The sequence below is a fragment of the Leptonychotes weddellii genome, chromosome 3 (genome assembly GCF_054177405.1).
Source record: "Leptonychotes weddellii isolate Sample4059 chromosome 3, ASM5417740v2, whole genome shotgun sequence".
NCBI classification, from domain to species: domain Eukaryota; kingdom Metazoa; phylum Chordata; class Mammalia; order Carnivora; family Phocidae; genus Leptonychotes; species Leptonychotes weddellii.
This window is the reverse complement of record NC_138371.1, coordinates 92,483,074-92,510,110: the sequence shown is the minus strand read 5'-3', so window position 1 is coordinate 92,510,110 and position 27,037 is coordinate 92,483,074. Positions and strand designations below refer to the sequence as shown.

At 44.3% G+C, this 27,037-nt stretch overlaps 1 protein-coding gene across 3 annotated transcripts in view; it reads right to left on the bottom strand.

The window, feature by feature from the left end:
• MARCO (macrophage receptor with collagenous structure) overlaps positions 1-24,910 on the bottom strand; it is a 41,493-nt gene extending 16,583 nt beyond the window's left edge. Inside the window, exons 1-4 of one of the 3 annotated variants that reach the window (XM_081814588.1) lie at positions 24,776-24,910; positions 4,442-4,543; positions 3,354-3,575; positions 2,119-2,154 (exon numbers count right to left, since the gene is read on the bottom strand). In XM_081814588.1, the coding sequence (XP_081670714.1) occupies positions 2,119-2,154; positions 3,354-3,575; positions 4,442-4,505 (322 nt within the window). In that variant the 5' untranslated portion in view covers positions 4,506-4,543; positions 24,776-24,910. Of the gene's footprint in view, positions 1-2,118; positions 2,155-3,353; positions 3,576-4,441; positions 4,544-18,052; positions 18,298-24,126; positions 24,257-24,775 lie in introns of those variants that run through there. The other 2 variants (XM_081814587.1, XM_081814586.1) reach the window with 2 other exon arrangements.
• Between the last annotated feature and the right edge of the window lie 2,127 nt (positions 24,911-27,037).

Sequence of the window (27,037 nt, the reverse complement as noted above, 5' to 3'; positions counted from 1 at the left end):
AAAACAATTACGGGGCTGGTAGACAGGGGCCAGTGTTCATGGCTCCACGGCACACCTCGGTCCCCTTGGCCCCCTTTCTCAGCCGGTGGCCTTGGCAGACCTGGGATGCGATGCCCGGCCTGCCCTGGGTCCTCTTTGACCTGGAAGACCTAAAGCTGAGGAACAGAGACACCCAGCAGCCAACCCACAAGGTGGGGTGACAAGGCTGCTTATCACACTGTTATTTATTCAACACACTGCCACTGAGCCCCAAGAATGAGCCAAACCATGTGGAAGGAAGGAAAGAAAGAGAAGGCAGAGCTCCTTCCTCCAAGAAGCTCATGGCGTAACAGGTGAACCGCAGTGATGCAGGTGACGTGTTCTGAGGGAGGTGCGTCAGACGGACCCGGGTTCGAGGAGCAGCACCACCCCTTCCCCTGGGTGACCTGGTGCAAGTTACTTCTTCCTTTTGAGCTTCAGTTTCCTCATCAGTAAAACGGACTTAATATACCAGCTCCACAGGACAGTCCTGGTGGCCAGCTCTGGACACGTGGCACCTATTTTTGCTGTCACTCACATATAGTTCTGTCCCTTCCCACGGGCTGCTTTGCAGACTCAAGACTCCCAACACGCCAGGAGGGCAGGACAGGGCAGAACACTGCAGAGCAGGTGGCTTATAAACAACAGAAATGCATTTCTCACAGTTCTGGAGGCTGGATGTCCAAGATTCGACTGCTAGTGTGGTCAGGTTCTTCTGAACTTCTTGCCGTGTCCTCACGCGGTGGAAGGGGGGTGAGGGAGCTCATTGGAGTTTCTTTTATAAGGGCACTAATCCCATTCAAGAGGGCCCTGCTCTCATGGCCAAATCACCTCCCAAAGACCCCACCTCCTAATACAATCCCCTTGGGGGTTAGATTTTCAACGCAGGAATCTGAAGAGGTGTAAGCCCTGACTCCTTAGAGTCAGCATCTCCTTAGAGGGGAGGAGTCAACATCCATCCCGCTGGGGCTGCCCAAGCATTAGCTCCTTTAATCTTCCCGACAAAATAACAAAGCAAATACATATTCTGAGCCGGGCACCGGACTACACATTTTTACATTCATCGTTTTATCCCCACACCAATCCCAGGAGGTCCTGTCCTTATCCCCATCTCACAGGGGAGGACACTGAGCTCAGAAGTGTTAAGTGACTTGCTCAAAGCCACCTGGCTCCAGAGAGAGCCAGGGTCTGTCCCCAGGAGTGCTGGGGATGCAAACAGATTCTCGTGTCACCATGCAAGGCTGCCTCGAAACTCTTGATGACCAGCAGCGTGGTCTGGGCCACACTTAAAAAATTATGAGGCCAAAGGGTTCTGTCCCAAGAACGCCATGTAGAATGATTTTCAAGGTGGCATTCCAACGGCTCCGGTGATAAAATGGAATAGGGGTGGGGTGAAGTGTGTGTACATGTGTGCACATGTGTGCAGCTAACGCTGCGTGTGTTCAGGTAGAAAGAGAAAGCAACGAAGGCACATGTGTTTTCCTCAGAAAGCACTTGCTATTGGACATTTTTTTGCACATTGCTTCACTTGCGTCTTATAGCAACCCCGGGAGGTGAGTAAAATGATCTCTGTTAGTTTTTACACAGCTGAGTGGCTGAGGTTCCAGAAAAGTGACGTCACTGGCCCAAAGTCACACAGCCAGGAAGCGGCAGAGCTAGGATTAGAACTCAGGTCCCAGAGGCTGCCCCTCCTGTTATGTGCTCTAGGAGACGTAAGCCGTCCACCCCTGGAAATGATCGTAGTCAGATGGGGGGACAAGCTCGGTGTTGGGTAACAGGCATCTGGAAACAGTGCTTACGGGAGACAGAGGGGGATCCTGCACTTGCAGCTGGCGTACCAGGGGAGAGGGCACCTGAGGGCGATGCACTTGGGCTGGCCGTGGAAAGCAGCTTAGATTTGGCGGGGTGGGGTGGATGGGGAAGTCATTTCCCACTTCAGGCGAGGTCAGGGAAGAGAGAGCTGACCCAACGGAGGACCAGTGAGTTTGTGGGGAGCTGTGGGGGCCCATGGAAGGTAAGCTGGGGTCAGGGTCCAGAAAGGCATCAGCCCAGGAGCCCGTGGGGAAAGGCCTTGGCGAGCAGGAGGGGAAATGAACGTACCTGGAGCGCCTCGTTCCCCTTTGACCCGGAACAGCTCTGCAAGGGGAGGAGAGAGGGTTGTAGGCTGGGCTGTGAGGGCATGCACCCAGGGCACCCAGCTCTAAGTCAGGAGCCTCTGCCCTCCAGGCTGAGGAGCAAGGGCTTCAGGCAGATGGGGGATTTGGACAACAGGAGCCAAACACCTGGGTATTTTCCAGGAATGAGCTTTTAGAAAAAGCCAGATGTTTTGTTGCAGCTAATGGTCTGCACCGGGGAGCTGTAGATCCCTGGGAGCTGCAGAAGTGGGGAAAGAAGGTTGAGACCCCTGGAGTCTCTCTATATCGTCAGAAGACTTGGGAGCCAAACCTGTTCAGGAAGAGCCTCAGGTTAATGGCAGGGCCCCTTGTACTGATCACAACCAGCTCCACCATATCTTTAGGAAGGGAGTGATGGTCCTTGTGTCTGAGCATCTGAACATCTGAGCCTGGACTCTGCCCATCTGCCACAGCTGTCTCCTGTCCCCGCATCCTGGCTCAGCCTTCATTTGTGCTCACTGGGAAGACCGCAGCCTCTGGGGGATTCTCCCACCTGGACCCTGTGCCCATTCAGCAAATGCTCCCATGGGCACAAAACGGCGGTCATGGGATCACCCCTTAAGCCCCAGCTCTCCCCAGACACAGGGCTGGAGCGCCATGCAATAGTGAGGACACACCTAGCAGCTGCTTTTGCCCAAATCAGCTCTCCTGTTCCGGCACAGCCTAAGAGAGTGGTGGGTGTAGTGGTTGGACCACCTCACGTGGCCCAGTCTCAGGCCCCGAGAAAACCGAGGGGAGGGGGACCCCTGGCATCTCCACTTTGGGCTCCATTTTCTTCTGCCCTGGGCCCTATCTTCCAAGCCGTCACACTTCCCCAGCAAGCCCGCTGCTCTGTCCCTCCGAGGTCCCCACATGGCCCAGACCTCTTGGTGCCGGCCGTTACTCTCTCTCCAGCCATGGGCCAGTATTAGTTGGCTACATGGGAGTGGTCCTGGGACTTGCTCCAAGCTCTGTTTTACCCATCCTCCCAAACATTATAGAGCCATCTCATGCTTACTCCATATGGCTCTCACCCATTTCCTTGGGCCCCAAGGTTCTGGAATGTTCTCCTCACTATGGAAGAGGGTTTGGATTCCAGTCCAAGGATCCCCTTTCCCATGAACCAGCAGCCCTCCTTTCTATCCCCTGAGGAGTCCTGGTGCAGAGGGAAGGGGGCCAAACCTGGGCTCCGAGTGAAGTTGTCCACCTTCCGTAGCAGATGCTCCTGCCTGGTGCGGACCTGGGTGATCTGGGCCTGCAGGACCTGCAGCCCCAATGTGCCCCCAGGGAGGTGTGGGAAGGGCATTGACTGGAGCAAAGAGAAGGACAGGCCATCCTCGGCGGCCAGTGTTCCATTGGTGAAGTGAGTCTCCAGGGCCCAGAGCCGTTCCTGCAGATTCAGAACTGGACACCCCACCCCCACCCCACAGCCTTCTTTTAGGGACTTCATTAAAATCCCAGGCATTTGAGCACATCCCTGACGTTCTTGTGTCGTATGCACATAACTTCTGTGGGTCCTGGATACTGAACACACATTTCATGTGCCATGAGGACCTAGTGTGAGCACAGAGCTCTTTCTATATCCTGCACATGGGCACTTCACACTTAAGCATGACATTACATGTTCATAAACTATTCCCGCATGGCCTAGGGAGGCACTCACAGCATCATGATCAAACTTCGCCTTCCTGCATGCTCTGGGCATGAACATATGATGACCAATATGTTGGTCTGATGTAATCACATGTGGCCTGAATATACGTGTGACATATGTTTATGACAGCTGGGCACCCGATGTTCTTGGGTGAGTTCAGTGTCTGCAGATGGAATTGCTTCATGACCTTGACATTTGGACCAGGAACACTTTGTAAGTAAAATCATGTTAACATGAACTCTCTGATAAATAAAGCCCCTTCCCGCTCAGACACTGGGGAGACTTGATGGAAGATGCACACAGCAGACCCATGTGAAATTATTGCATTGTTCACTGCTCTCATGCACACAGGCTCGAATGTGCTTTCTCTCTCTATCTCTCTCTCGATCTGTCTCTATGTCTCTCTCTCTCTGTGTCACATACACACACACACACACACACACACACATTCCCCTGTCCACTTCCCCCCCACCGAGCCCCATCAGTGTGGCTACCTGGCTACCCAGGGACTAAGAACCCCTTCTCAGCAGGTGGGCAGCAGTGACCCCAGGGCTTTCCACTCAACCTGAACCCTGTGTCACCCCAGGAGGCACCAGACGGGACCAGACCTCTTTACCTTTCACCACCAGCAACCCAGCACCTGCGGTGAGCAGAATCAGGTAGATGGCCACCATGACCATGAAGCAGTTCACCCCCTTTCTCTTCTTGGGGTTTGGATCTGAAACACAACCTCGGTGTGAGGTGGCTGCTGTAGGAGGCAGAGACCAGGGGGCCCCAACCTGTGTCGGAATCCCTGCTCTGTGTGAGCAGACGGCTCCCCCGGGAAGGCCAAGGGTAAAGACACAAAGTCCCGCTACCCCCAAATCCTCCCCTTGACCCCCCTTCTCCCACAAGCCAAGAAGCGCCATTGTCGGTCACTTATTGGTGTGGCTGGGCAAACTCCCGGGCCCCACATCATCAGGTGACAGAGTGCAGTCCTTAAACCAGGTGCAGCCCGAAGCCCCAGCACAGTGCCTGGTGATAGAGGGCTCTCAAGAGATGTTTATCAAGTGAATTAATGAATTAACGTACTTAAGTTTCAAAACTTTGGGAGGAGCATGATTGTTGCCACTTTATCAACTCTGAGTGAGGTTTGGAGAAGTTGAAATACCTATTAGGTGATGAGACGCAGATTGGAACTCAGACTTGGGCTTTTGTTTTCTTTTTTCTTTAGATTATTTAATTACACAAATAAAACATGCTTAATATAATTTATCAAACAACATAGAGAGCATTACAAGGGTTAATAATCTTGTAATCAGGGACTTCAGGGGACCTCAGTTCCCTGGCGTCCTAACCTGCTGACATAAGCTTTGCGGGCATCCTGGGGTGTGGCTTTCCTCCTAGCCTGCTTGCTCATGGAAACTGATAAACCCGGACACTGCTAGACAGACATGGCTTTTTTTCTTTTGATTTTACGCAAATGATATCATATTATATATAATATAGTACATTGCTTTCTGCAATCAATGATTTCCCATGGACATTCCTCTAGTTTTTTGTTTGTTTGTTGTTTTGTTGAGAAAGATTTAACTCTTCGTTTTTTAAGATTTTATTTATTTATTTGATAGAGAGAGGGAGAGCACAAGCGGGGGAGTGGCAGGGAGAGAGAGAAGCAGGCTCCCACTGAGCAGAGAGCCCGACATGGGGCTCGATCCCAGGACCCTGAGATCATAACCTGAGCTGAAGGCAGACGCTTAACTGACTAAGCCACCCGGGTGCCTCTTAACTCTTCTTTTAATAGCTGCCTAATATCCCTTAAAGACAAGAGCCGCAATTCATGCAGACATTTCCCTGTTGGCAAGCTGTTTCCAGTGTGGGGCATTACAAAAGAGGCCACTGTGGCTCCAACACCAGTCTTCCCCCACGCCAGCTGTCCCCCCATTTTGGGGCTTCCAAAGGGAGGGAGCCAGCCTGCAGAAGGCCCTGTGCTTCCCACCACTCATACTGACAGAGCACCTACTCTGTGCTGGGCATTGTCTGATATCATCTATAATGCTTTTGGCGATCCTGCAAGGTAGGTGTGATCATCCTCTCATACAGACTTGGGGTTCAGAGAAGTTAGAGCAACACAACAAGCACACGCCCCTGGGTCCATCTAACCCCAAGGCCTGAGCTTGCCTCACTAGCCTACACAGACAGTTGCCCTTGGAAAAATGAGGCTGAAATGCGCCCCAAGGGCAGATGTGAGGGGCAAAGGGATCATAGGTGGGCATCCCAGGGGAGGGAGTGGGGGCTCGTGAACACATTTTTTTTGCTTTGTGGTAGGTGATGGTGGGTTTTCAGTTGAGTCATCATAGATGTGTATGAACCTTGAGTCTGTTTTCTATCACTTGTGGAACCTTCATTATTCTGCTGATATTGCTTCCAGCCACCTGCAGAACAGAAACCCCTGCTTTAGCATTGTCTAAAGCATGGTGGTCTCAAGACGGCTTCAGCAGCAGCAAGAGGAATGATTTCTTGGTTGGGTGGTATTTTAGTTAGTGGCACTTGGGTATGCTTAGTCTAGCACAGTCTCCCCTGCACTGCATCTCCCAAATTGGGGCCCCACACAGCAGTCCGAGTGAACTCTCTAACACACAACCTGGCCAAGTCAGTTCCCTGCCTTCAGTGCTCCAGTGGCTGTTCACGGTCCTTGGGACAAACAGGAAGACCTCTGCCCACCAGCTCTCCTGTGGTTGCACCTTCACACCACACCCCACGTGGACCCTGAGACACATGCAGGCCAGACCACTCATCATTACACCCTTCTCACTCCAGGTCATGTATTTCTCTGAAAATACAACCCTGCTTCCTCTCCCCTACACAACTAATTCCTTCTCATCCTTTGGGAGCACAGTGGAGCTTCTCCTGTTCCAAGATACATTCTCTGACTCCCCTGGGTTAGGTGGAACCCTGCTCTGCTTCCCCACATCGCTCTTTTTCCACCTGATATGGCATCCATCATCCTGAACTGTGTCTGTTTATGTCTCAGTTTCCCTCCTCCCTGCCCCCCCTATGTTCCAGAAGCTTCTAGGGGTGCCGTCCAGCACCAACACAGTATCAACCACACAACATGAGCTGGAAAGATGATGAATGAATGGATGGATGAGTTGCTGCAGAGGTTTGGGTCCTGAACACGTGCAGAGTAACAGTGTCAGTTCAGAAGTATTGGAAAAGGATTGGAAATGCAACTTCAGACCTCAGGCAAGCATATGATAATGGCAAGGATGGGTAACGTACAAGGGAAGCCTCATATTTAACAGAAGATGGTGGACGATGAATACGATCTCATAGACAGCACTAAACTTAAGGAAATGATGGGAATAGAAAGATAGTGTGTTCAGAGGCACAGATGTTATAGGGCCAGCATGGAAAATATAGATATTTTCAAACCGGATGATAGGAAAAATGGAAGGCATTTGAGCGAAGATAGTGAGAGGAAAAACAAACATGGTAGTATAGATGGGAATAGTTCGGGGGTGTCCACTCAGGCCCAGAATGCTCTTTTAAGTAGAGCTTTTATGTAACAGAGGCAAAGTAGAAACTGGGAACTTTGAATCTGTGGGCATTTAACTAACTTGCTTACAAAACAGAAAGTCTGGTAAATTCTTTACCCTCTATGCTGATTTCTAAGAGGGTAGAAAAACTGCAAAGGAACATCAACCTCAATGTGGATTTCACCAATGAGGAAGAGTTTCTGAGATGAGAGAATGAATGACACTTCCAGTAAACTAGAATGAGCATCCCTGGAGTAAACTCTGGTGAGTCCAGGTGAAGATTTTAGGAAAGCAGTTTTCAGAAATATGACAGCTCTATTGTCTGACTTACAGTGAAAATGTGGCTCCAGAGGGAAATAAAATTTCAATTCCATAAAAGATCTCAGTGAAGAAAAACAGTCTGTATACAAATTCTAGGGTCTCCAGGCCTACACTCTCCCAGCCCTTCGCCCAGGGGCAGAAGGTGGCTTGGTGCGGGCAGAAGTCCCCTCTTCTAGCCCCCGGCACAGGGCTGCTGGTGAGCAGGCCCAACAAAGTGGTCGCTGCCCTGTTGGCTTGACATCTCCCACCCCTGACCCAGGGTCACTGGGCAGTCTGAAAAAGTACCTTCTGTCTTTGCAAGCAGTACCAACAGGGAGCAAGGAAGAATACCAGTAACATCAGGCAAACAAAGCAGACCAGAATAGAACAGTCAAGGCTCTGAAAACTAAGTTGTTATTGGAACCATAGCCCACAAAAGTGGGCCAGAATTTATGTGATAAACCTAAACAGTATGATTTAAAATAGAAAATTTAAACAAGATCTAGAGTGTCCTAACATACTATACAAAATGTCCACAATACAATGGAAAATCACTCATCATACCAAGAACAGAGAAAATTACAACTTGAATGAGAAAAGACAATCAACAGGGCGCCTGTGTGTCTCGGTCAGTTAAGCGGCTGGCTCTTGATTTCAGCTCAGGTCATGATCTCAGTGTCCTGGGATTGAACCCCGCATCAGGCTCCATGCTCAGCAGGGAGTTTGCTTGAGGATTCTCTCTCCCTCTGCCCCTCCCTGCACTCTCTGTCTCTCTCAAATAAATACATAAATATTAAAAAAAAAGAAAAGACAATCAACAGGTGTCAATATAGAGATGACACAAACATTGGAATTATTCAATAAAGATTTTAAAGCAGGCATAACAAAAATGCTTTAATGAGCAATTACAGATACTCTTGAAGCAAAAAAATTATTTAATCTACCAAAAAATAGAGAATATAGAGAAGAACCAAATGGAAATTGTAGGACTTAAAAGCTCCAATTAAAAAAAATCTCACTAGATGGGCTCAATAGTGCAATAAAAGTGATAAGGGAGAGAATCAATGAACTAAAAGATAGAACAATACAATTACCCTTTCTGAAAAACAGAAAAAAATTGACTAAAAAAAAAAATGAACAGAGACTCAGAGATCTATGTATCAATAACAAAACATAATATTCATATCCTCAAAGTCCCAGAAAGAGTGTGAAGCTGAAAAAAAATCTTTAAAGAAATAATGGTGGCTGAAAACTTTTCAAATTTGGTGAAAGTCACAAACCTACAAATTCAAGAACTTGAGCAAACCCCAAACATGATAAATTCAAGCAATCAATAACAAGACACATCATGAGTTAAAAATCCAAAAAAAGGCCCTATATACCAAGAAGATTAAAAATCTAAAGAAAAAGAAAAAATCTTGAAAGCAGCCAACAGAAAAATAACCCATTACCTATAGACATACCAATTTGAATGACAGAAGATTTCTCATCTGAAATTGGAAGTGACATGACACTTTTCATGTGCTCAAAGAAATGAATTATCAACTGTATCTAGTGAAAATATCCCTTAAGAATGAATGGGAAATTGGGGTGCCTGGGTGGCTCAGTCATTAAGTGTCTGCCTTTGGCTCAGGTCATGATCCCAGGGTCCTGGGATCGAGACCTGCATCGGGATCCCTGCTCCGCGGGAAGCCTGCTTCTCCCTCTCCCACTCCCCCTGCTTGTGTTCCCTCTCTCGCTGTGTCTCTCTCTCTGTCAAATAAATAAATAAAATCTTTAAAAAAAAGAGAGAATTAATGGGAAATAAAGAGATTCTCAGATGAAGGAAAACTAAGCGAAGTTATTGCTAGTAGGTCTACCTTGAAAAATGGCTAAAGGGGGGCACCTGGCTGGCTCAACCAATAGACATACAACTCTTGATCTCAAGGTCATGAGTTCAAGCCACAGGTTGGGTGTAGAGATTACTTAAAAATAAAATCTTAAAAAAAAAAAAAAGAATGGCTGAAGGAAGTTCTTCAAACAGAAGGGAAAAGATAATAGCAGAAGGCATGGCACTTCCGAAAGGAAAGAACAAGAAAAAAGCATGGGTAAACATGTAGATATGTTTAGACCATCCCCCTCATGATTTTTTAAAATCACATTTTTAAAAAGATTTTATTTATTTATTTATTTGAGCGAGAGCGAGAGAGAGAAAGAGCACGAGCAGAGGGAGGGGCAGAGGGAGAAGCAGACTCCCTGCTAAGCGTGGAACCCGACATGGGGCTCCATCCCAGGACCTTGAGATCATGACCTGAGCCGAAGGCAGACACTTAACTGACTGAGCCATCCAGGCACCCCTAAAAATCATATTTAATGGTTGAAACAAAAATAATTAAGTGATACATAGTGCATGTAGAGGAAATGTTTAAGACAATTACATTTCAAAAATGGAAAGGCTCAAAAGACATAAATGGAAATTAGTTTTCAAAACTTGACTCAAAGTGGTAGAATGTAGATGTTGGTAGACTGTGATAAATTATACATGTATATTGTAATGCCCAGAAAAAAAGTAAAAAAACTATTTCAAATGATGAACTAAAAAACAAACAAACAAAAAACTGTAAATAAATCAAAATGGAATTCTAAAACATGTTCAAGTAACCCATAGGAAAGTAAGAAAAGAAAAGCTGGTAATGGGAAACAGAGAGACAAAGAGAAAATCCATAATGATGTGGCAGACTTAAGCCCTAACACATCAATAATTACTTTAATGTAAATGGTTTAAATATACCAATTAGAAGGCAGATAGTGTGGCAAAAGTAGATTAAAAAGCATGCTTCCACTCTATGCAATCTCCAAGAAACCAAAAACAGAGCTTCTATTTGCATGAAGCAAAAACTGATATAACTGAAAGGAGAAATCAATATATCCATAATTATATTGTGGACTTTAACACCCCACTCTCAGAAATCAGCAAAGATACAGAAGAAATGAACAACACCATAAACCAACAAGATCTAATGAACAATTATAGAACACTCCATGAAACAACAGCAGAATACACATTCTTTCCATGTACATTTAGGATATTCACCAAGACAGACCATATCATGGGTCATAAAACAAACCCTAACAAAATGGAAACGAAATGAAGTTGCATAGAGTATGTTTCTTGACAATGGAATCAAAATATAAATCAGTAACAGACAACAGAAAAACGTCCAAACACTTGGAAATTTTTTCAAAAATTAAATAGTGCATGGGCTATAAAGTCTTAAATAAAAATTTCTAAAAATAGAGCTGATTGAAAGTGAGGATAGAACATATCAAATTATTGGATTCAGCTTAAATAGTACTGGGAGGGAAATTTATAGCAGCACTAGAGGCTCACATTACAAATGAGAAATGGTCTCAAGCTGATAAAGTAGGTTCCTAGCTTAAGGAACTGGAAGAGAAGAGCAAAATAAACCCCCAGCAACCAGAAAAACAAAACAAAACAAAACAAAAAACAAAATAATAGAGATCAGAGATCAATGAGATTTAAAATAGGAAAACAAAAGAGAAGATCGGTAGAACAAAATGCTGATTCCTTGAATAAAGTCAATAAAATTGATAAAGTTCTGGCAAGACTGATGAAGAGAAAAAGAAAGACAAATCACCAATATCAGGAATGAAACGGGTGCTGTTACTACAGATCCTGCAGCCCCTAGCAAGAAAATAAAAAGATCCTATCACTGACCTCATGCTCACAACTTAGAAGAAATGAGCTGATTTCTCCAAAATTACAAATTGTGGAGACTCAACCAATATTAAATAGATAATATGAATATCTACATCTATTAAATAAACTTAATTTGTACTTAAAAATCTCCTGAAAAAGAAATATCCAGGCCCAGATAATTTTAATGGAATCTTCTATCAAACCTTTAGGGGAATTAACACCAGTTTTACACACTCTCTTATAGATAATGGAAGAGTAGAAAACACTTCCTAACTCATTTTAGGAGGTCAGGATGACCTTGAAATGAAAACCAAAGACAGTGCAAAAGAAGAAAACTGAAGATCAGTATCTTTTATGAAATTTGACACAAAAATCCTCGACAAAATATTAGTAAACCATATCAAGCAATGTATAAAAAGAGTTTATATACCATGACTAAATGGAATTTCCAGGTATACAAGTCTGGTTCAATACCCAGAAATCGATCAATATGATCCACCATATCAACGAGCTAAAGAAGAAAAATCAGATAACCATATAACTGATGCAGAAAAAGCACTTGACAAAATCAAATTCATAATAAAACTCTCATAATTAAAATTCATAATTCTAACTCTCATAATAAATAATAAATTCATAATAAAAACTCTCAGCAAACTAGAAATAAAAGAGAATTTCCTTAACTTAACAAAAAGGAGCATCGGGGTGCCTGTGTTGCTGAGTCAGTTGAGTGCTCCACTCTTAATTTCGGCTAGGGTCATGGGCTTGAGCCTCGTGTTGGGCTCCGTGCTCAGCATGGAGTCTGCTTGTCCCTCTCCCTCTGCTCCTCTTCCGACTCACTCCCTCTCTTTCTCTTGAATAAATAAATGAAGAAAATCTTTAAAAAAGGGAGCATCTAAGAAATATCTAAAGCTAATATGATACATACTGGTGACAGAGAATCATTTCCTCCGAAGACTGGGAAGGAGGCAAGGAAGCCTGTTCTCACTCTCTTAGTCACATATACTACTGGCAAATAAATGGAAATCGCAATTAAAACATAATGGCATTTTGGGGCGCCTGGGTGGCTCAGTTGGTTGAGCGACTGCCTTCGGCTCAGATCATGATCCTGGAGTCCCGGGATCGAATCCCGCATCGGGCTCCCTGCTCGGCAGGGAACCTGCTTCTCCCTCTGACCCTCCCCCCTCTCATGTGCTCTGTCTCGTTCTCTCTGTCTCAAATAAATAAATAAATAAATAAATCTTTAAAAAAAAAAAACATAATGGCATTTACAGTCACTCCGAAGGAAATGAAATATTTAAATATAAAGGTAATAAAATGTATATAGGATCTGTATGCTGAAAATTGTAAAACACTGATTAAAAAACAAAACCAAAAAACACAAACAGAGACCTAAATCAATGTGGAGGCACATTGTGTTCACAGATTGTAGGACTAAACATAGTAAGATGTCAGTTCTCTGAAACTGATCTGGAGGTATAACACAGCTCTGACAAAAATCCCAGCAAGGTTTTCTGTAGGTATTGATAAGCTCATGCTAAAATTTACATGGAAAGGTACAAGCCACAGAATGGCTAAAATCATCCTGAAAATGATGAATAAAATGTGAGGAATAACAACTTGATGTTTAGGCTCACATGAGACCTGCAGTGATCAAGACAGTGTGGGATGGGCGGAAGGATAGACATATGGAGTTACAGAACAGGATAAAGGACACAGAAATAGTCCTTACACTAATATAACCAACTGGGTTTTTTTTTTTTTTTTACAAGTTACAAAAGTAATTTCATGGAGGAAGCATAGCCTTTTCAGCAAATGGTGTTGGAGCAACTGGACACCCATAGGCAAAAAAATAAATAAATAAACAAACCAATCTTGACTTAAGTGAAATTTAGGTCAAGATTTGTTTGTCTGTTTATATATATAAATATAAATATATATACACATTACATATATATTACATGTATATTACACACATCACATATATATTATATACATATATATTATACATATACACATATTATATACATATAGTACATATTACCTACATATATAATACATTATATATACAAATATGTACATATATATTACACATATACATTACACATATATTGTATGTGTATATTACATATATATACATTACATATATTATATACATATATACAAGTATATGTATATAATACATATACAAACCATGGACTTAATTGTAAAATGTAAAATTATAAAACTTTAAAATTAAACATAAGAGAAAAATACTTTTAGAATTAAACATAAGAGGGGCGCCTGGGTGGCTCAGTTGGTTAAGCGACTGCCTTCGGCTCAGGTCATGATCCTGGAGTCCCGGGATCGAGTCCCGCATCGGGCTCCCTGCTCGGCAGGGAGTCTGCTTCTCCCTCTGACCCTCCCCCCTCTCATGTGCTCTCTCTCAAATAAATAAATAAAAATCTTTAAAAAAAAAAAAGAATTAAACATAAGAGAAAAACTGGACCTAAGGCCAGGTGAAGAGTTCTTAGACTTGACACCAAAAGCAAAATCCATAAAAGGGAAAATTGCTAGGTATGGCCTCCACAGGATTAAATGCTTTTGCTTTGAAAAATACCCTGTTAAGAGGATGAAAAGACCCGTTACAGACTGGGAGAGAATATTTGCAAACCACCTACCCAGCAAAGGACTTGTATTTTGAATTGATAAAGTGCTCTAAAAACTAGACAGAAAAACAAATGAACCTATTAAAACATTGGCAAAAGACATGAATTGGCATTTCATATACAAATGGGAAAAAAAAGCACATGACAAGATATCCAACATTATTAGCCATTAGGAAAATGCATATCAAAATTACAACAAGATATCACAATCATACACTTACCGGAATAGCTAAAATAAAAATAGTAATAATGCCAATTGCTGGCAAGGATTCAGAGAAGCTGAATCTGTTGAAATATCACTGGTGGGAATGTAAATGACACAACCACCCTGGAAAAATAGATCAGCTGCTTCTTATAAAACCAAACATACACTTAGAATCCAGCAATTGCACTTTGGGGCATTTATCCTAGAGAAATGAGATCTTAGGCTTATACAAAAACTTTTACATAAATGATCATAGCGGCTTTATTTGAAATAGCCCCAAATTGGCAACAACCCAAATGTCTTTCAATGGGTGCATGGTTAAACAAACTATGGTACATTCATATCATGGAATAATACTCCTGGCAAATACTCATTAATAAAAAGAACTACTGATAGATACAACAACTTGGAGGGAATCATGCTATGTGAAAAAAAGCCAATCTTTAAAAAGTTATGTACTCTTTCCATTTAGATAACATTCTTTACATAACAAAATTATAGAAATGGGGGACTGATTGGTGGTTGTTGGGGGACTGTGATTGCTGGTGGGGGAGGGAGGGGTGTGTATGGCTATAAAGGCAGCAAGAGAGAGTTGTGTGGTGAAGGAACAGTTTGGTATTTTGATATTGGTGATGGTTACACAAATATATGCATGTGGTAAAATTGTAGAGAACTGTATTCACACACACAAATGAGTGCCTATAAAACTAATGAAATAGAAATAAGCTCTGTAAACTGTAGCAATATCAATTTCTTGGTTGTGACAGAGTACGATAGCTATGCAAGATGTTCTCATTGGGAGAAACTGGGTGGGGGTCACAGAGACTTCCCTTTTTGCCTGTTTCTGTGAATCTCTAATTATTTCATAATAAAATTTAGAAAAAAATAACTCTAGGGTAAAGCTGGACATCTAAAAGGTGCTGAGAAGTAGTGACATGACAAAAAAACAAAGTCAGAGCAAGGACCTGAAGTGACAGTGAGCACGTCAACAAGGATGACCGAGAACAGATTCTAGAGTTAAGGTCTATTAGGAGAATGCTTAAAATTAACTTTCAAGCAAAAAGAAGAGACAGCCAGACCCACAGCTGGGAGCCAGGGCTTAATGTTAAATTACAGCAAACAACAACTTCTCTATCTGTATTTTTGGGGGTTCTCTCTGTCAAGAAGAATGTTCTTCAGACCAAAATCAGTGGGAGGACATATCAAGAAGCGAGATGTGAAGCCTGAAATAGTTGAGGGCTCAGGGGGAGAGGTCCAGACAGATTACATCCCACAGACCTGAAAGAGCTTCCTGATGTGCTAACAGATCTCCTTCCTGAGAAACCAGACACATCAGGAGAGAGACAAGAAGGTCAAGACAGAAAAATGTTCATAATTTTCAAAAAGGTGGACAGGAGTGCATCCCAGGATATTGTCATCGGGGACAAATGGAGAGTCTCTTGTTCAAGCCCAAATGTTCCACTTGAGGGAGAAGATGGAGCTGATGCTGGTCCATGAGGAAAGAGCTAGAGTTTTGTTGGACCTTCAGGGCAGCAAGAGCAGTGGTATGTTGAGCCTCTTCAGAAAATGAAAGCATTCTTCAACAGACTTAGGACAAAGGAGGGAGGAAGGGAGGGGAGAGAAAGGAAGATGCTTGAAGCCATTTAGTGCTGAAGCAAGTAGTTTTATTCATTTCAGTTAAGCCCTGAGGGGGTCACTATGTTACAGAACCTCACAGTGATTACTATTCATAATGGCATTTTCTAGAAAGTTCCATATGTTCCAAGATCTTTGTATGAGAAGACAGGAAGTTGTGAAGGTGTTTAGAAAAATGTTCCTTCCAGGGCGCCTGGGTGGCTCAGTCGGTTAAGTGACTGCCTTTGGCTCAGGTCATGCTCTCAGGGTCCTGGGATGTAGCCCCATATCAGGCTCCCTGCTCAGCAGGGAGTCTGTTTCTCCCTCTTCCTCTGCTCTTCCCCCTCCCCATGCTCTCCCCTTCTCGCTCTCAAGTAAATAAATAGATTCTTTAAAAAAAAAAAAAGAAGGAAGGAAGGAAAGAAGAAAAAAAGAAAGAAAGAAAGAGAGAAAGAAAGAAAGAGAAAGAAAGAAAGAAAGAAAGAAAGAAAGAAAGAAAGAAAGAAAGAAAGAAAGAAAGAAAAAGAAATATTCCTTCTAACTGAGCTGTTTTGTTTTTTGGTTAGATTTTTAGTTAATGGTATCCATAACCCAAGTCAGAAATCTAGAATTCCCCCTTAAGCTAGCCTCCACCTCACTTGCCTTTTCCCACCATTATAGTCCTACTGACTTGACTTCTAATATCTTTCCGGAACATTCTCTCTTTCCCTTCCTTATAACCACTGCTCTTATTGTCTCTTGCTGCCACGCTTCTCTCTGTCCTCAGAGTTATTCTTTCTAGCTCGTTCCACATCTATGATAGCGAGTAATCTCAACAGCAAACCAATGCCTCTTAGCCCAAAGTCAAACATTCAAAGCTCCCCATTGTCTTCAAGACAAAGTCTAAATTAATTGGTCCCAGTCTCAATCCCCACCGAACTTCCCCCACTCAACCTTGGCCCCACCCCATGAAACTATTTGTATTTCTCTAAATAGTCCCTATGAATATAGCATAAACCCGTGGTCTTCTATTGCTGCCCCAGCCAGTATCTTATTTCACTAATTCCCTTTATTCTTTAAACTTTAGAAGAGGTCTCACTTCTGACCTCCAGGTCAGACCAGGTTAGATCTGTCCATAGATCTGTCCTGCGCTTGTATAGAGATAGTTTATAGGTGGCCCGACCCTGCCATCCTCCTGCCACCACCGACATGACTGAGGACACCCCGTTTATTCTTGTATGTTTCCTCAGTGCCAAGAGCAGTGCCCAGTAGGTGCTGAATATGTTTGATCAGCTGACTTTGCTTGCACACTTTCAGTAACATAAAAAGTCATATATCCAGAATGCTGCATTGCCCAAAGTTCTGAATAGCCAACAATTAGTAAAATCATTTGCACGCACGCATTCTGTTATCACACTGTGAATTCCTAAAGGCAGAACACCCAACCCTGCATCTTTGTGCCCCCTTCAATTCCAGCCAGTGACCCTCACAAATACTGGGTGAGAGGGACAGATCAGGCTGGGGGACAGAACTGCAATTGTTCTGAACAGACGACTTCCAGAAAAGACTAGGAGTGGGAATGACTCATCAACTTGGAAGGCAAGTCCTAGAGGATATTCTAGCACGGGAAATCAGAGGTCCCCTGTGGAAAACACTCACTGGCGACTTTAAATTCTAGAAGACTTAAAAAATGCACCACCTGTAGAAGGATGAGGGAGAAAAGAGTTGCCTGAATTTTTAAAACCCGAATTGAATCTAAGACAAACTAATTATGAAGCTATGAACATATCCTAGCCAGCGCGAACTGGAGAAAGCACTCCCTGATCAACACATCAGTTATAATGGAAGTCACCTTAAAGAGTTTTAAAGGAATTACATTAAATAAATATGTGGCCCTTGGCTTTCATTCTGTGGAACTTTTTCATCCCCCTTGTGTTGCTTTGCCATTTTGTCACACAACCTGGGTGTCAAAATAAGACTAATAAAAAGGAAGGGCATATGATAAGTATTAGAACTCATCGAAGGGTAAATATTTTAATACAATTTATTGGGAAGCTAAAAAACAACAACAACCCAACTGTATACTAAAGATACAGCATCTATTCCTAACATTACATGAATCCCACATTGAAGCATTCCAGAAATGTATTAGTGAGAGTCTATGGCACAAACCTAAGGCTTCCTATCGCCTTGTCTATTCTTATGTTGCCAACAGAAAAAGTACATCACCAGGCAATGTCATTACTGGGAAGCAGTACTTTACCATTGATTTCAAAGGCCTCCATTGCAGGGAACATGGTTTGGTTGACGGCTGCTCTTTCTCCAGTTCTAGCCAAGAACTCTTCCTCCTTGAGACTTTCCTTATTTTCCATTGTGAAGCTTTATAGATGGCCCAAAGTCCCAGAGCCAGCAGAAATGCTGTCCTCAAGAGGAACCACTTGGGGAAAGATTGTTCTCATTTAACTACTGCAGCTAGCTGTAGACCACACAGCACTTCCCTTTGGCTCTGACTTCTGAATTTGCAAAATGTTTCCTGACATGATCAGAATAGGGCATGTCGCAAAAACAGGCTATTCACACACGGAGCTCCTGTTCGGCACAGCTGCTTGTTAAGGGCAGTGACTTATGCTTTGGGGCATAAGTCACAGGTCCTTGGAACCAGCCCTCACTCCCGGGCCCCTGAGAGCAGGGAGTTGGGTGACCCCAGGGAGGATGTTTCTCTCCCTGCCCTCTGCCCATCCAAGGGCCGCCATCATCCCAGACCCAGGGCACTGTCCTAGGACCTCTGCGGTTCACACTGAAATCTCCCTCCTCTGACCCACTTTGGCCTTAGGGTTCATCTTTTCTCCTCAAAGTGTGGACCTTGGACAGCAACGGCTTTGACCTTAAAGGAGTTCCCAGTCTGGTTCGCGGGCTGGATGTGGATACAACTGAATTATAGAAACTTGCTGTCACGTGAGAGGTTGGAAGTGACCTGGAGGCAGCGGGACCAGGGGTGGGAACACCCCCAGAAAGCTTGCTGATCAGCTCTGTGTTCAAGGGAGGACCGGGGGGTCTGCCTGGAGAGCGTGATGGGGCTGGGGGGCCTTGGAGGCAGGAAAGGTGGCAAGTGCAGCCTCCCAGGCAGGGCTTCAGGGCGCAGGAGCCACAAGACTTTGGGGCTGTTTGGAACCTGAGAGGTGAGGAGGAGAGGTGGCCAGGGAAGAGGCTGGGCCCCGCTCACTCACTTTGTTTGGCCTGTGGCATGGCAGAAAGCAGAAAGGGCAAGAAGCTCAGGAAAAAGAGTGACCGGCGGTGTCCCCAAGGCAGAGGTCCCCCGTGGTGCCCGCAGTTTCAACATTCAGGAGGTCCCTGCCATGGCCTGAGGTGCTAGGAGGAGAAGCCAGCACACAAAAAGTTAAAGGAATTGGAGGTGAGGAAATGAAAGTGGCTGGCAGCGCTAGGCAGAAGTGTGGGCATTTGAGGTAATAGAGGCTGGGGGCTTTCCCTGCGGGAGGGGAATCTCCCCGGGACAGGGACCTGCTCTTTTAGGCCACTGTGCCTCCTCTCTCTGCCTGTGCACCTCGGCTCTGGCCAAGGGCCGTCCCTCATCCATGACAGCGGGGCGGGGGCTCATTGGAAACGCTGTGGGCTAGTGACCGAGGGCCTCCGGCCTTGGACCGAACATTTAGTGGACATCAAATGTGGTTGCTTTGGTGCTAGATATCAGCCCAGACAGACCTTGGCCACAAACCCAACTCTTTCAGGAACTTGCTGGGTGACCTGGGGTGTCTTACTTCACTTCTCTGGGCCTTGGCACAAAATAATAGCTCCTAGAACCATTACCCGGTATCCAGGATTTGTTAGGTATCAAGCACTATGCTGGACACTTACATACATTACTCACCACTCGCAACAACCTGTAACTAGCCTCAGATCCTGTGGTTAGAAAGTGATGCCGCCAGAATGTGAATCCAGGACACTCGGTCCCTACAGCCTCGTTTAAACCTAGTTTGATTCAGGGCGCCTGGGTGGCTCAGATGGTTAAGCGTCTGCCTTCGGCTCAGGTCATGATCTCAGGGTCCTGGGATCGAGTCCCACATCGGGCTCCCTGCTCCTTGGGAGCCTGCTTCTCCCTCTGCCTTTCTCTCTCGCTCTGTCTCTCATGAATAATAATAAAAAAAAATCTTAAAAAAAAATAAATAAATAAACCTAGTTTGATTCAGAGGCTGTAATCCAGAGGTTCACACTGGAGGAGTTTTTTGAAAACACCCCTACCATTTCTCCATCCCCAGCCTGCGATTCTAGTTTTCATAAAAGCCCCAAGGCTGGTTAAAATGTGCAACCTGGCTGAGGACCTCTGCACAGAAGAACGAAGCAGTTACATGTAGTGCAGAGACCTGTGGGGACCCTCAGGACTCCCTTCTGGAAGAATCCATTAGGTTGAACTATACGCAATTACTGATATTCATCTCTTCTTGACATGCAATAAATGGATACTTCATAGGATCCAGGCTAATCCATCCAGCCTCCAGAGCTGGGACTAGAATAAGGCAATTAATGCACTAGTTTGGGGTGCAAAGGATTCAGTAATCAAGGTAGGTAACATTTTAACACAATAATTTAAAAATCAAAGTTAATGCCAAAAGCCCATGATGAACAAAATTTAAAAAAGATGGGATCCCACTTGGAATGACCCATCACTTGCTCTCCATCGTCTTGGCCGTGGTCTTTACTCTGTGTTTCAGCATCCCCATTTGCAAAATGGAATACCAGTAGTTGACCTGTTTGTGCATGGGGTAGGTGTGAGGGTCAAGCAAAATAATAAAACCATAAGCATGTTTATAAATGAAAGGGCTCTGGGTAGAATGGCATCTTCTATCAAGCCAGTGTGTAATGTGAAACTCCTGCATTGTCAATGTCACCCTTAAAAATCCCTTAAATCTCCCATAAAGTACAAAAGACACAATTTGGGGGAATATTGTACAAGCTCTTCCTAAGTGTCTTCCACTCAGACACTTTTATCTCCGGGAATAAGGATCTAGCTGTTTCTTCTCTTGAGTACCAGATGAAGTGGTCAACTTGCCTTTGGGACCAAGGCAAGAAATGCTGTTCAAGAAATGCAGGGTCTGGCTTTATTTTTCTAGCAAAGTGCATATCATTGGATTAGAGAATTTAAATGTGTGTTCAGAGTGGTTCTGATGTAGTTACATCCAGTTCCGTTGTTCTCCAAGTGACAACCAATTGGCTCACAGTGCTCTTTTAGACAGAGGGAATGGGGCTGGAGTCCCAGGCAGAGGCAACTCCAAGCCTGATGGTTTTGGCAGAGCTGGGCTTTCTATGAACCAGTGGACCCCAAACTAGTTTAGTCAATGGGTCACCAGGCAGATCAAGAATTCCTGAGCAACCCCGTTGCAGATGAACACTGGGGCAACCAAGGTAATGCATGATGTAAAACTCACCAGCACAAACCCAAGTGTTCAAAACAAACAAACAGAACCCCATAGCAAGTAGGCAAGCCAATGAAGCTTAATAGCAACTAATCTTCAACAAAGCAGGAAAAAATATCCAATGGAAAAAAGACAGTCTCTTCAATAAATGGTGCTGGGAAAATTGGACAGCTATATACAGAAGAATGAAACTCAACCATTCTCTTACACCATACACAAAGATAAACTCTAAATGGATGAAAGACCTCAATGTGAGACAGGAATCCCATCAAAATCCTAGAGGAGAACACAGGCAGTAACCTCTTTGACATCGGCCACAGCAACTTCTTTCAAGACACGTCCCCAAAGGCAAGGGAAACAAAAATGAAATGAACTTTTGGGACTTCAATCAAGATAAAAGGCTTCTGCACAGCAAAGGAAACAGTCAGCAAAACAAAGAGGGAACCCACAGAATGGGAGAAGATACTTGCAAATGACACTACAGATAAAGAGCTCATATCCAAGATCTATAAAGAACTTCTCAAACTCAATACCCAAAAAACAAATAATCAAGTCAAAAATTGGACAGAAGACATGAACAGACACTTCTCCAAAGAAGACATACAAATGGCTGACAGACACATGAAAAAATGTTCAACATCATTAGCCATTAGGGAAATTCAAATCAAAACCACATTGAGATACGACCTTACACCAGTTAGAATGGCAAAAATTGACAAGGCAAGAAACAATAAATGCTGGAGAGGATGTGGAGAAAGGGGAACCCTCTTACACTGTTGGTGAGAATGCAAGCTGGTACAGCCACTCTGGAAAACAGTTCTGGAGGTTCTTCAAAAGTTAAAAATAGAGCTACCCTATGACCCAGCAATTATACTATTGGGTATTGACCCCAAAGATACAGATGTAGTGAAAAGAGGGGCACATGCACCCCAGTGTTCATAGCAGCAATGTCTGCAATAGCCAAACTGTGGAAAGAGCCGAGCTGCCCTTCAACAGATGAATGGATAAAGAAGATATGGTCCATATGTACAGTGGAATATTACTCAGCCATCAGAAAGGATGAATACCCATCATTTGCATCGACATGGATGGAACTGGAGGAGATTATGCTAAGTGAAATAAGTAAAGCAGAGAAAGACAATTATCATATGCTTTCACTTATACGTGGAACATAAGGAATAGCATGGAGGACATTAGGAGAAAGAAGGGAAAAATGAAAGGGGGGGACATCAGAGGGGGCGACGAACCATGAAAGACTATGGACTCCGGGAAACAAACTGAGGGTTTCAGAGAGGAGGGGGGTGGGGGATGGGTTAGCCTGGTGATGGGTATTAAGGAGGGCACATATTGCAATGAGCACTGGGTGTTATACGCAAACAATGAATCATGGAACACTACATCAAAAAATAAAATAAAATAAAAAATAATATTAAAAAAATAAAAATAACTGCTAACTAATTTTAAAAACAAAAAAGTCCCATCAACACCAATGACCATCAACTCTTGAATAGATAAATAAATGACAGTACATCCATTCAGTGGGATGGTAATCAGCCATAGGAAAAACACAAGCAAATTTCCTAGAGCACCCCAGCGTCCTTTATCAACACTACCTCTTCCCTATTGTCATTCCAGTCCACTGCAGTTATAATCAGGAACCTGCAGTAACTCCGCCAAGGGGAGGGGAGTAGCGGGGCAAGCAAACAGACTTAAGCCAATGGTGTGATCCCTTACTGGTATTTAAATCATAGGCAGAGAGAAAATAGCCTAAAAATAGCTGGGGCTTTTACTCCTTCTTAGCAGTGTTGTCCTGAGTATTCCTGCTACGTGATCTTAGCCCTGCCCTGTTTCCTACACTGCCCCCCAAACTACCTCAGTTTCTCTCTTTTCTAAACCAAGTTCCTCCTGTCAAATCTCGAAGTCCTCTTCATTCTTCCACTAACTCTCCTCTTGTCAAGTGGGCTAGATTTGGTTTCTGCTGCAGAGAGCTTAAGAACCAGGACCCCCCCAGCTCTGCACAAAGGGTTTCCAGGGCCATCTTCTGACCCTCTTTCTGCTCGCATGTCAGGTCTGTGTGCCCTGTGGTTCTGGATTCCCACCGCCTTGGGGAAGGTACCTCCTTCATCAGCCCAAGCTTTGTGGACCCCAACTAGCTTGAACTCAATCCAAGGGGAGGGTGGCCTCACAGCTTTCAGAAATGACATGGGTGATTCATTCCCCAGTAACCTAATTCACTCCCTGATTTTTTCTTTCTTTTTTCAAGTTTTTATTTAAATTCCACTTAGTTAACATACGTTGTTATATTAGTTTCAGGTGTACAATATAGTGATTCAACGCTTCCATACAGCATCCCGTGCTCCTCACAAGTGCCCTCCTTAATCCCCATCACCCAATTCCCCCTTCCCCCCACCTCCCCTCTGGTAACCAGCAGTGTGTTCTCTAGAGTTAAGAGTCTATTTTCTGGTTTGCCTCTCTTTTTCCCTCCTATGTTCAGATATAAGTCCAATAATTATTGATCCTTTTTTGGCAGTTTGCAATTTTACCTTATCTCTGGAAGAAACAATATTTTCAATAGCAAAATAACAAACAGATTTTTTGAACAACAACAACAACCCAGAAACAATCAACTGGCCCCGTGAGTAGAGCATCCCTCTCCAAACTCCAAAAGTCCCTCAGAAAAGGCCCAGAGGCAGCTCCTCTCCCTCTTGTAGCTCCTAACTTGGTATTGAGTTAAGACTACCCCAAAGGCCCCAGATACAGCATTTTCTGAGGCATTTTGTTATGACTGACCTGCATGTGAGCTCCTTTTAATGTCTGAGGTCTTTCCCACCTTTGGAGATTGAATGGGAGAAACCATGTCCACTAGAGGCTTGCAGCCAGGCGTAGGCATGTGGCCAGGCAGACATACCTTCCATATCCCTTCAAAGGAGAAGCCAGGATCCCTGCACAGCGGGGAAGAGGCCGCAGCTCCAGCAATGCCAAGGGACCAGCAGAAGCAGGAAGAGGGTGGCAGCAGTAGGTGGGTCCTCCCGGGATGGGTTCTATGGCATGATCTGGGCTGTGGCCTGGTAGCCCTGTACCTGACCTTTGCCCGGGCCTGATTCTACAGTCTCATCAGCAATTCTCTGAGTTCTCAGTAGCCTTCCAGTGATTTCCCTCTCTGTTTAAATCTGTCAGATTTTCACCTCGGTTGCTTGCCATGGATATTGCAGACTGGTACAGAGAGCAAAAGATGGGATCAGCAATCCAGACCTTCAGGAGGCCCAAGTGTGAAGATTTTTGGAGAGTAATCAAGTCCAAGGGCCTTAGCTTGGCAAATAAGAACCTCTGTGATTGTGCCAATATCTCCCCTCCAAGCTCTTACTGACCTCTCTGCCACCCCCCATCTTTCTCTGGTCATCTTGAATTACTACAGTTTATCAAGGCTAATCCTTCCGTTTAAAGAGACATTCCCACTCCCAAATCCCTTCCGGTGAATGACGACCACTCATCCTAAGGGCACATTCTCTATGAATCCTACTGCCCAGTAGAACTGACTCCTCACACTCCTAACTCACCTTTGCAATGTGTATTCTGCACAGAGAGTCCTCAATAGACAGTAACTTGGCCACTGGTTCTTTTTATTGGTCTCGTCCTCTGTCCTGCGAATTCCCCAAGAGCAGGAACCACACATTACATTGCTTGGACCGCAGTTCAAGCAGGAATAAAGAAGTGAAAGGATGATTGAGAAGTATCCACACGCTGAGGCGCAAACCCCGCACAACATTTGTGGGAAAAGGGGAAGAAAAGAGCAGGCCAGAGCCCCTTTCCTTTTCTCGTGGACTCTGTTAGATCGGATCTCAAAGGATGGTGATCGAGAAAGGCTTTGTGGGGCCCGATGGCTGTTTTCATCTGGCACAAAACTTATCTTGCAAAGACTGCGAGAAATTTTATGGCCAATTCCATCTGAGATTTATTCGTCAGGGTCCTTAACCTCAGCCCCTAGATGTTAACTACTAACCCTGGGTATTTATCTTCCCCAGCATGGGATGCCTTAACAAGGAGCCTACACTATCAATGGGCTACGTTTCTGCAGATGGAGGGGGCGGGAACTGAGGTCTTTGCTGAGGCCGTATCTCCTCTCTGCCTTGTCCTTGCTGGGAAACAAAGTGTACACAGAAGGGCATTTTTAGCCAAACTCTACTCCTCCCTCTTTTTAACCATTTTCTATTGGGAAGATTTGCAATAAGCAACACAATGCTGATTCCTTCATCATTTGGTCTGATTCTGCCCATCAGCAATTCTCTGAGCTCTCAGTAGCCTTCAGTGATTTCCTTCTCTGTCATCTGGGTACTTGTGAGTCTAAGCGCTATACTGGGTATGGTGAAACCATCTAAAACACAAATGCAAGGAGTTCCACAATTAGGCTACAAAACTCCCAGGCTATTATTTCTCTCGTGTCATTTCTGATTACCGAAAGGAGTTAACTAGCGGTGGTTGTACAAACTGGATACAAATAGAAAGGGAAGCAAAGTCCTGAGGCAGAGGTTTTAAGGGCTGGGTGGAGAGGAGCTGAATTGATTGCATTTCCGTAGACTCACTTCCAGAATGGTCGATTTCATAGAATCACTTCCCCAGCATGTACCCAGAATGTTTACATTTGAGTTCCCACTCCGGGCCTGGCACAGCTAGGCATCTGCATAGGCTCACTCTTCACAACAATCCTTTTTCAGTATAGATGTCATTTTTTGTTTTCTGCAGATGACGAAACTGAGGCCCAGGGCCAAGAAAAGTGTGTGCTGAAGGTCAGACAACCAGGTCCATCTGACTCCCGAGCCCAAAGCGGCCACTACACATCCCCTGAATCCTGGACTCCCTGGGCACTGAAGGGGGCCAGAGTTATTTAAATGAGGCATTTGTTAGAGGATTTTTGTCTGAAGCAGGGGGGCTGATGTCATTCTCTGCAAACAATACAAAGAATCGAAAGCTGGTGAGCCCACAGGAAAATAGGGCAGGATGTCCTTCCCCCTGCTTGAGGTCCTAGCTGTCCCTCTAAAAGAGACTGTGTCTTCAGCTGAAACTTACCCTAAGGACACACTCACAGAATGCACTGGGATCCAAACACACCGCAGCGGTCTGTTAGAGCAAAGAACTGGACGTCATCTGAATGGTCTTCAGTAGGAGACACTAAGAATATTATGCAGCCATCAACAAGAACAAGATAGATCTGATTGTGTGAATTAGGAGAGAATTACAAGAGTTGTTATTAAGGAGGGGGAAAAAAGGGGGCAGAACAAATGAACAGTTCGATTCCAGGGATGCAAATTAAAAAGCATATGCATAGGCACACAACATGATAGGTCATTTATAAAAGTTTTTAGAAGTAGAAAAGTGCACAGAGACCTTTCAGCAGTGGCTGTCTTTGTGATAAGACACTGGAAGTGGGAGAGCTGTGATTTTTAAATCATTGTTAATCATCATTTCATAATAAAAATTCTTTTTTTAAAATATATTTTATTTATTTATTTATTAGACAGAGAGAGAGAACACAAGAAGGAGGAGCCTCAGGCAGAGCCTGAGGGAGAAGCAGACTCCATGTGGAGGAGGGAGCCTGATGCGGGGCTCGATCCCAAGACTCTGGGATTGTGACCTGAGCTTAAGGCAGACGCGTAACCGACTGAGCCACCCAGGCGCCGCCATAATAAAAAATTCTTAACATGTATGTTATGTTTATATCATCCTTGCACTGTCCTAAGCTTTTCATGTCTTTTAATGTATTTGATCCACATGATAATATCACAATGAAATCGGTATCATTAAGTCCATTTTGTACATAGGGA